The sequence below is a fragment of the Parasteatoda tepidariorum genome, chromosome 9 (assembly GCF_043381705.1).
Source record: "Parasteatoda tepidariorum isolate YZ-2023 chromosome 9, CAS_Ptep_4.0, whole genome shotgun sequence".
Lineage (NCBI taxonomy): Eukaryota > Metazoa > Arthropoda > Arachnida > Araneae > Theridiidae > Parasteatoda > Parasteatoda tepidariorum.
In genome coordinates, this window is record NC_092212.1 from 83209289 (window position 1) to 83220782 (window position 11494).

General features: G+C 30.7%; 1 protein-coding gene across 5 annotated transcripts in view; it reads left to right on the plus strand.

The window, feature by feature from the left end:
• Positions 1 to 10040, plus strand: part of LOC107443472 (blocked early in transport 5) — a 141127-nt gene extending 131087 nt beyond the window's left edge. For 3 of the 5 annotated variants that reach the window (XM_071184825.1, XM_021145238.3, XM_071184827.1), the window contains one exon: positions 5263 to 7376. In XM_071184825.1, the coding sequence (XP_071040926.1) occupies positions 5263 to 6347 (1085 nt within the window). In that variant the 3' untranslated portion in view covers positions 6348 to 7376. Of the gene's footprint in view, positions 1 to 3510; positions 3694 to 5262 lie in introns of those variants that run through there. The other 2 variants (XM_071184826.1, XM_016053595.3) reach the window with 2 other exon arrangements.
• Positions 10041 to 11494: the final 1454 nt, after the last annotated feature.

An 11494-nucleotide genomic window follows, 5' to 3' on the forward strand; every position in this document is an offset into this window, starting at 1 on the left:
TAGAAAAATCGTTTTTCAATAAATACTAACGGATTTAGTTTTTTTAATTTCACTTTTGAAATTATTGAGGATTGTTTTAATAAATAAAATTATATTTCTCCCTGGTTTTAAATAAGTATTACAAATTAACTACATTTTTTATTACCGGCAGGAGGAAAGCCATGTTCTGCCCTCCCCCATTCGCCAAAACTTATAAAAAATTTCTCTTCAAAAAAAAAATCAATTTTAACCGAAATATTTTATCTATTTACCGAATAATATTTCTAGGAATGACTTCTAAAATACAATTTTTGAAGTGTTATTTTCCGAGAAAAGCGCTTAAAGTAAAACGAATATACAATCATTTTAGGTTGATTGTTATGGAAGCTAAGATTTCACGCCGTTGAAATTTATTTACTTTTAGAGTTGGTAAAAAACTTGATCCGGCAGAAATTCCCAGAAGTGGCACCGTTTTATTTGGTCTATAGTCTGATATTTAAACTTTTTTGTTATGTTTTGTGGCGCATAAACCATTAAAAGATTTTTTGCGTAAACACCTATTTTTTCATCCCTACCCATACCCCCATCCTCTTTCACCCCACCCCCCTTCGTGGATTTAAATAATATTAATCGCCTGCACATTCCTTATTTATTAAAACTTGTTTAGAACCTTTGTCTCAAAAGGTTATTAGAGGTGCATTTAGGAAAAATTTTGCTCCCTTAACAAATTATTCTATCGCAAAAACAAGCCAAATTATTTTATCTTAAAATTGGACCCTTATCAGGGGTCTGTTTAGAGGAAATTTGGGTCCGTTAAGTAAATATCTTTTCATAAAAACGGACCCTTCATAAAATATTTTAACTTTAAATGTGGACCCTTCACAAAATAATTTATCTTTTAATCGGACCCTTCACAAATTTGTTTATCTTCATTATTGTTTTGTTAATCGAATAAACCCGTCCCAGGAGGGGGAGGGGAAAGAAAGATGTAAACGAACTAAATTTTGTCTTCGGCCGACGCTTCTTCCTTTATTCGTCCGAAATGCATATTCTGTGTTCAGCAGTATAGGCCAAATACCAAATATTTGTACTGTTNGGGAGAAAGACAAATGTAAAAGAACTTAGTTTTATCTTCCTCAGACGCTTCTTCCTTTATTCGTCCGAAATGAATATTCTGCGTTCAGCAGTATAGGCTAAATACCAAATAGTTGTATGTTGCATCGCTAATTTAGTAGCTGCAATTGCTGTTTATTTTTTAAAATTTAATTTTTTTAGTTATAATTTTACAGTGCTGAGCATAATCTGTATGTCTTTACAATTTAAAAACTCCTTGAAAAGTTTTTTTGCAATAACGGACCCTATTTGCACAAATTCCCAAAAGCGGACCCTGGTTGAAAGAATGTGACTCGATGCTTATTTTATATTCACAAATTACGAGTCATTTTTTCACAATTTTACAAAAACGGACCTTTCACAAAATGTCTGGACAGACCCCTGATTATATATATAGTCGGACCTCTATTTAACGAAGTCGCTAAATCCCGGTAAAAAGTTCGTTAAATTGAAAATCACCATTTGAAATACTTAAACAACCCAAAACAGGTTTTAAATTCATTAACACTAGACATAAATACAAAAAGCAATTGATACTCTTGTAAATTATAATCGACTATCGAATTGTTTCAAATGATTTTATCATACGAAGGTTTGGTGATTTCTTCCTAAATTCTGTCTTCATCACAATTTATTGCTGTATTGTTTTTATTTTTCACGGTGTGTCCTAAAATATCCGATTCAGTTAATGTTTCTGTGGTTGCAGCTTTAGAATCAATAAAAAGAAAATCATTCCGTGCTGACTAAGAATCCAGCTTTAGCTAAACTGTTACGAATAGTACGATCTGTAACATCATAGTTCCATGCTATAGAAATTTCTGTAACGCTTTCTCGTTTTTTGGCATACATTTCTGTATGAAAAACAAACAAAAAGGGAAAGGGTTACTGCTTTCTCTAAAAGTGAAGTAGCTGCGAAAATCAGTTCAAGATCATTTTCCCCATAAACTGCGTTAACAAGTTTAGAAAGATTCTGAAATAGGAAGTAGTCAAAGCGGATCTCAAAGAAAAGTTCGTTAAATAGAAAAATTCGCTATTTGGAAGCTATTTTACGAAGAAATTTCCAAATTGTTTTTGGTTCCTGGAAAAAAAATCGCAAAATGGAAGTTCGTTAAATAGAACTTAGATATAATCGTAAAATCTATACCTTCACAAATTATTTCAATGTGAAATTGGACCTCAACAAGTTATTTTATCGTAATATCGAACCACTCAAAAAATATGTAAACATAAAAACGAAATTTAATGTACAATACATTTACAATACATTTTATTTTTAAAATAGGACCTATAATATATTTTTTTTTAGAAAAACTTAATTTTTTTGGACGTCAGAGCTTTATTTTCACACATTTATAAAGACAGGAAGGACACTGACAGAAAGTATCAAATACTTATAGACTTAGTAAATTACGCTGGATTAGACATTAATAGCAGGTTGAGTACTTTAAAATTGAAGTAAAGCTTTAGTTTAATACTGTATATATCTTACACTTTCTGTAAATAGCATAAGCGTCTTAAGGTTATGCGATTTCTCCACTCCCCACCTTTTCCCTCTTCATTTTCGGAAAATTCTTGAGTTTTCTTCATGCCACTACGATTCAGTAAGAAGTTAGAATATATTAGTGTGGGGTGGGGGACAAGATTTACCAAAAACATGGTGTATTGCAGTGGTTGGAAAAACTACATTATTTTTGTAGTTTAGTACATTATTTTGTTGTAGAATGGAGAAATAATACCACTATAATTAATTAGAATTTTGAAATTAAAAAAAAAAAAAAATTCTTCTGATATTTGTAACTTTATGATGTACCGAAATTCCCTTTTTTCTACACTTTAAATTTTAAATTGCTAACTGAGGTGAAACCGAATTCACAAAGCAGGATTAGGACACTATACCAAAGGAGAAACGCCTCATTGCAAATTCTGTTTTACCTACATTAATAATTTAGAGTATAGAAAAAAGTGAGTTCAGTTTCAAAATACAAACAAATTATAGTAGGATTATGCAGTAGGAAAGTAATTCTGTCATTTATTTAGAAAAAAAATCAGAATTTTAAACTACCCGAACACTCTTTTTTCTATACTTTAAATTACTAATGTAGGTAAAACATAGTTTGCTATGAAGTGTTACTTCCGCTGCATAAGCACCCTCTTAAATTGGACAAGACCGGTGGAATTTTCCCTTAAGTAGTAAAAGTGCTCTTATTAAATCAAAAAATAATTTTGTCACATCAAATTTCCTGTTTTTGGGTGTTTCCCTCTTTGCAGAGAAGAAAGGATGCTCCCAATTGGTAGCATCCCCCTGGTTAATAGGTCCCTTCCTTTCCCGCTTCACAACTTCCTCTGATGTTGCCAGGAAATGTATTTCATTAACAGCTTCCTTCTTTCCCTGATGGCCCTGATTTTTATTAACTTATTAGTGGTTATCTACACAGATCCAGTGAGAACAATCAAGTAGTTGCTGCTTTTTCCAACTTTCAGTGCATAAATCAATTACCTTCTGCCATTTTGGATACACTATCTAATAAACCAATTATTGGAGACGAGCGTTTTTTTAAAATAATAATTGTATGGTGTTTTTAAAAATGTGGTGGGATGGAGGTAAGTGATAAACATTTGCTGCTTCTTAATCTGTTTGCACGTTAGCACATTGGTGTTGTTATTAAAACTCGGCTTATCGCAATTGTCACTAATTCATAAATGTCTGGTGAAGAGCTGAAAAAAATTATGTTTAATAATTTTTAGCAGATCTATTGAAATTTCAATTTCTGTTAAAATGAAATCCATTATATCTTCTTGTTTTGAATTTTGGTAGAATTAGTTAAAAATTATCACTGGGGAATGATAAGTTCGAGAGGCTACGCTGTCCAGGCGACTTACTTAATCATTCTAATCTAACTTTGTATCATTTTATTCTGCTACCTACATTTGAATTAATGCCAGCCAGCTTGCCTGACTGTAAAGCCAATTGTTGTGTGTTCGAATTCTGCTCAGGGCATGCATATTTTTCTCCGTGTGTCGTGTGAATGTGGTCCATCCTATGAACGGGTCTGTGTAAGGATGGCGTGGGTTGTTGCTCACCCCCGTAACTTAGGTTTACAGGTGCCCACCAGATAACGTTAAATGAACGATTCTGGCATCTTCCGAGGAATAGGCAAAGAATAAGAAGTTCATTGCCTGCCATTAGAAAAAATATTTGAATAGGGAAAAACATCAAAACTAACCCCTTTTACTTTGCCCGAAAATTGTATCACTAAAACTGAAAGACAACGTTAATGTATACATCCAATTTAATGTTTGTATTAAAGAAAACAATAATATACCTACTGCTTTAGTATTTATTTCCCAGTTTGTATTATTATATTATGGATATTGCAATTAAAAAATTAATTTTTATAAAATATTTGTTGACTTTCACATATTAATTTGATACTGCAAATAGACACAGATATGACCCATGCCACTAAAAAATCAAGTATGTCTATCTATGTAAAGCCAGTTTTTTTTTTTAAAATTTTATTTTGCAGCAAATTTGATAAAGTCTAGAAGTTTCTAGAAGCTAAGAATTTCAGCTGAAATTTTTTTAACAGTCCCTGATTATCACAATAAAAATTTATGATGTTTTTCATGTAAACTTAAAAAGAAAAAACAGGGAAATTTAGGTTGCGATAGAACATTTATAAGGAAAGAGATACACCTCACTTAAAACTACTTTCAGTTTTGCTTAACTTGCTTTGTTTATGTTTGTTATCCATCACTGAGCTCCAGTTTGAGAATCCTAGCTAGTTAAAAATGGTCTATATGTAAGAAATATCAATTGATAAAGAAGTTTAATAATTAATACTTTTGAAAAACAATACAAGACATTTTAAGGTTAAAACAAGCTGTTTTGGTTAACATAGATTATACTACGCATATGTATACGAAATCACAATGTGTGATAATTTCTTTCCCTGTTTTTTAGGATTTAATTAAAAAACCCATTTGTTTTGATTAAATTTACACGAATAACTAAATTTGCAACATTTCACACAAACTTCTAAAACATACGAGCATTCACTTTTATTTGCAAACTTACAAGTCAAAAAGATCATATTCTTAAATATATTCTTATTTAATATGAAACATAGTGTGGAAAATATGGTTTTAAATATGATTTTTATTTTGCAGGTATGGAAACTAATATCACATTGTGGCAGTTTCTTCTTGAGTTACTCTTGAGCAACCAATACACACATATTATCACATGGACGAACAACGATGGCGAATTCAAGTTGCTAAATGCCGAGGAGGTGGCAAGGCTGTGGGGTTTACGTAAAAACAAACACAACATGAATTACGACAAGTTATCTCGAGCTCTCCGCTATTATTATGACAAAAACATCATACGCAAAGTATTGGGACAAAAGTTTGTTTACAGATTTGTGTCTTTTCCTGAAATTGTAAAGACAGAAAACAAAATTCCTTTTCACGTTAAAATGGAAACTATTAACAAAACACCATTCAGCAGGCAAACATCTCCACCGCCTCCCCAACATGCCCACAAAAGTCCACCGTACGGTCTTCCCAAACCCGAACCGCTTTCACCGAAGAGGCACCACGAATTGTACGACGGAAATCGTGGTTTACCCAGCACACTCTGGTTGTTGTCCGATCCCCGACATTTACCGACCGATTTGAGGAGAGAACCCAAAAGGTCATTCAGCGACGAAGACGACGATTTTCCGTCTCCTCTGGTGGATCACGATGAAGGATCTTGCGAAGAAGGACCCAGAGACTTATCGACAACTTCCAAACGCATCAAGTCAGAGACTGAAACGAGTGATTCGTGTCACTCTCCATCTGGCTCGTCCTCTTGTAGCGGAAGTCCCGCTCCGTCTATCGGTGGTGGCAGCACCGGTTCTGGCACTACCATTGCAATTCCCAGACCCAAACCAAAGCCTCCTCCAATCGGGCCCATTTCGTCGACCGTGGCTTCTTTAGGCTCCTTGCAGACGCCCATTGTGACATTTACGAGCCCTTTCCTCCCACAAAGCAAGACACCTCTTATGACACTACCTTTTTGGAGTCCTTTTCCTTTACCCAGTCCTCGAGGATACTCCGCTTCGGGAAATGGCACTCACTTCCAATTCCCAAGTTCTCACATGGGACTCACTTCCTTTCCACCACTAAGTCCCTTTCTGGGACATCCCTATTCCCCATTTGATCCACAACTGCTGCTCTCACCCGCAAAGTCTATCCCTGTGCTTCAGTGAAAAACAGTGCTTTGGATGGCAGTTCTTTCAAAGACTATTCACAAACTGTGCTAAACTTTTATCTTCTACCTCCAGTGGCCCTTTTTCAGCACAGTATTCTTTTGGATAATTACGCAAGAGTGACAGACATCCACGAACAGTGCTAATTTCTATTTTTCTGCCTAGAGTGGCCTTTTTAGCTCAGTAATTTTCGGATAGCACAGTAGTGATATGATGGCAATAAAACAATATGCAGATTCTTTTGACACTTCACGATAAGTAACGTTCTATTTTTTTTTTCAATAAATTCTTCATGTGTTGGGGGTTTATGCAAGTTCTGTGATATATGGAATAAGGACAATCTAAAAAAGTTTTCTTTTAAAAAAATAATAAGTTCGAAGTGCAAATGAACAGAAATTTTATAACACTAGTCGCCCATTTAGTATTGAACTGTGTAGAAATAAAAAAATTTTTAGACTGTGGGCCAATTTTGCAAAATGGGATTGTAAATTGTTCATTCTAATAAAAGCAAAAGACTTCGCTAAATTGTGAATACAACAGTAGCATGCTGCTTTAGCCGCAACACTCTATTTTTTGAGATTGTTTTATTATTAAAGTGTTTATTGTGACCTATTTTTTGCATCTGCTCTGCTCAAATGATCTATTGCCTTTGAAAATTCAGCCAATTTTTATCAATAATTGTGCCTTATGTCATCATTAAGATGCATATATTTTATAGAAAATGTTTACATTGTTACCCTTTCCTAAAAAATATTATATTTGATGCATTATTAATAATGTAAAAAGAAATAACTTTCAGGCAGTTGTATAATTAGAACCATATTACTGCCGCAACTCACGAGTATAAGTTCTGTTGATTCTCAAATGAGGTATTTAATTCAAACTTTTATTTTATCTTATTATTTCATTATCAATCATTACTGAATTCTTTTAATGATGTAGAAATAATAAGCATGTTTTTCACTTTCATACTTTTTATGAATAAGGCCATGATATTCACAGACATTTTAAATTAAAATTTTTACAAACTAATTGTCAGTTATAAAATACATTTTTTTTCCTTCATTTATTCAATTTCAACAGTTTTAAATGTATACTACTCTTAAATATAAAGCATATATATTTTTCATATAAAAACCTATTTATATAATCAAATTACATCAGGCTATTCAACATATTTAATCCATTAGTTATTATACATATAAATTTTAAACTGAGGCTCAAATCTTAAACCAACATCAAAGTAGTTAAGTAATATTGAATGATGTAATCATCCAATTACAAAATACTATGTTATTCAACAAATCTTATGTAGAATGTAATTCTTTGATTTTAGTTATATTTCCTGTTTGCACCATAAACATATTTTTAAAGAAAAACATGTATGAAAAAATACTATACAATGATTATACATAGTTAATGTTGTTAAAAGAAACATTCCTATTTGTGTTATATGCAAACATATTTTATAGAAAGTAGTTTTTATTGCTCAACATATTCAAAGTGCACTTATCTTTGTAGTCTCAGGAAAGGCTGTTCCATATAAAATATAATTTTCAATTCAATTCAATTATATTTCAAGTCAATTATAATTGCAACTTTCCCTGCTCTTTTAAAAGGGAAAATAAAATTCCCTGACAATTCCAGGTTTTCCCAGACCCGTGGGAGTTTTGTAAGAAGTTTTTATTTCAAAGAATTCATATGTGCCTAGGAGATAAGTCCTGAGAATGGATTGGGTGAAGTAGAACATTTCTTTAAATTCTGACTCTTAAAAAATGAGAATGAGAGAATAATTGTACTCCAATATATTAGATTTCAATTTAAAAACTGCAATATTTAACTGATTTTAAAGTACAAAGAAACTTAACATTACATAAAAAAAATTCTGACTAAAGTTTCAATATAATTTTTTTTATGTTCATTATTTACTTAAATCTATAATTAAAGAATGTATAAATTATTTTTTTATTAAATTAACAATAAAACAATCTTAATATTAAAATTCTGGAGTTAGAAAAAAAAACTTATTTTAATTGACTTTCTATTAGAGGTTTACTTCACTTTTAAGCTTTACTTAGGAATTTAAACAATGTGTAATATAATACTATCAGTGCTTTTTCTCATATTATTCTTTATCTCTCTTTAACTTTATTTAGATGCAGTAGTAAGTAAATCCTTTATTTCTCCTTACTGCAGAGTAAAGCTAACTCTCCTTTGTTTTAATGTAGCATAGCTCAAAGTTAATTTTTTTAAAATTTCCCCTTAAAGTAGTGCATTGTTAATATCTTCTACATGAAGCAATAAGGAGGATAAAAAAAATCTAGTTAAATAGGGATAATTTTTGGAACTTTCCTGAGATTTTTGTTAAAATGCACGAAAATAAAAAAGAAAACTTTTTGATTAAATCAGGGGGTTGGTATGTATGATTTTATATGGAACAACCTATAACAGTTCATTTTTAACTTTAGTTTCATCCATTGCATTTTGTTAAAGGGATTGATTGTAACTATCTGTGCAATAATTTTCATTTTGTAGTGTTGTCTATTTTGTTGTAGAAACCATTTCAAGGATACTGCTACTATATTACCCTCATTCCTTGAGACTATTAAAAATATTACCCAACAATAAATAAATTTAACTGCAGGACAGGTTCTGCATAGGAGTTATCAACCCTGGTGGTTGTAGCTTTGTTTTCGCTTCACAAACCATTTTGAAGAACCTAGTGGAAGAATATGTTTAGTGGCACTCATGTTACGGTTGTTTGTAAGTGTGGAATTTATTCTGTTAAATAAGCAGAGGTGTGAACCATTAATCTATCCCGAATTATTACCATTTAAAATATAAATTATGGTCATAATAAAAATTATGATTTTAGATAATTTTCATAATAATTAGTTAAAAATAAGTTTTTTTAAACTATCAAGAGTTATAAAATTGTGTGGTTTGCAGTAAATATTAAAAAAAAAAACCCTTAGGTGTTACATTTTTTATTAAATGAATCACGCATAAACTATCAACAGTTATAAAATTTTGTGGTTTGCAGCAAGTATTTCAAAAAATCAACTTAGGTGTTACTTTTTTTTATTAAATAAATTCACACATAGGCATATACCTTAAAGCATTAAGTAGTAAAAACACCTTGAAATTTGTACTAATTCGAATTTCGTTAATGTTATATGTATTATTGTACTCCGAATTACGGATAGCTAGTTTAGCACCTCTAAATAATGCGATGAAAAAGTTCATTTTTAAGATTCGTCTAAAATATTCTTCCATTTAGCCGTAATTAATTGTAATGGCTAACAGTGCTCATTGTATATTTCATTCAAAACAATATTTTTAAAAATATTAAATAGTCATGAATATGAGTTTGTATTCCAAAAGGTCATCCAATTGAAATTGAAACTAGGTAAGAATGTACAAATTGTAATATAAACTTATTTTAAACGGTTTGCCAGTACTTCTGAAGACAATCAGAAAAATGTACAGTGTATTTCAGTACTGGTAGAACTAAGTGTTTGTTATAATGAGGTGCAATAGGAGCAGTATTCTCTCTCATATCAAAAGGTTGTTGTGTACAGTCAAATATTACAGATTCTATTGCATATACTGGACCAAAAGCGGCCTTCTTGTATTATAAGTGTCTTTCCTCATTAAAAAATGCTGTTCAATAAAATGTATAATTATATAAAATCTAGTCGTTATTATTACACTATAAAAACATGGCATGCATTTTAAACATTTCATGATTTCGCAAAAATATAAAACCCAGCCTTTCATTTTAGGTACTTTTCTACTTTAACCCTATATAGCGCCTTTCTTTTCTAGTAAAGTTACATTAAAATAATTTTAAAGTTAAAGATGATTTCTTTATTTCAATATAAAAGCCATGGCTTTAAATATTTTAAAGAGCACATGAACCCTGTTAAAATAATAAGTTACAGATGTTTGCTTCTTTCTGCATAAGATTCTGATCAAAATAATGACAAAGAAAGATCCAAACATAACACATTATACTTGATGGTTAAAACCCCTGTGGCAGAATCTTTTCGGGCATTCTGCGGCAAACCTCTCTAGCACTAATATCTTTCAGCAAGATAATTTTAATAACAACAAATATATACGTTAATAATTTTAAGTAACAAAAGTTTACAAACAACCTATTTTGGTAAAATCAATTGTATTTAAATATTTTTAATAGAATATGCAAATTGTTTTATTCTAATACTATGGATTATTTTCTTTGTAGGAGAAAAACGCACTAATTATTTCCTTTTCATTAATTCATTATCATTATCACATTATCATTAAATCATTATCACATAAAAAAAACTAATTAAAAATCGAGAAATCTTTTCCGGTAACTACCGAAAAAAAGATCGACGACAAAATCACACGTGTGTCTCTTTTAATAAGAGGTCACTCAAATGCGTGTTTTGTTTCGACATCCGGTTTTTGTAATGAACATCATATTAAGAATATCGGACTTTAAAGAACCAAAATCCAAATGAAAAAATCTAAGATGGCAGAGAAGAGGGCTCTTAATAAGAACACAACAAATTTTATATACTAAATATAATTTTTTTTAAAAGTTAATTTTCTTTTGACTTTGCTTAAGTTAACGTTTTTGCATAAGTTAATAAATTTGCATACTTTTCTGGAGATTTCCCTAACTTTTCTAGGTTTTCCAAAACCACATCTATAAATTCACTTTTTCAAGAATAATTTAAATTTACTAGTAAGTAAATATTAAACAATTTAAATACAAAGACAAAAATAGAAACAAAATTTTAAGCTTTTAAAGCTATAATGAAACTAGTATTTTTTTTAAACTTTCACTGAAAAATAAAATCTAAATTAAAAGCAATAAAAAGGATAATTAAAATGCACATCTATCAGAAATTTACACGAGTATTAAAGTAAAGTACTATAATTTATTTTTTACATGATTTTAAGTGTTTTCTATAAACATGAACAGTGCAAGAAAAAAAAAATCCCTTTAATTACTTTTGATCTCATGATTGGATTTTCACATATCAAGACTCAACCTTCAGGGTTCCAAGAATGCATATTAATTTGTGCTGACACCATTTTAAGTTATGAAATCAGACACAAGAACATACCTTTTCTAAATAAATATTCTTTTT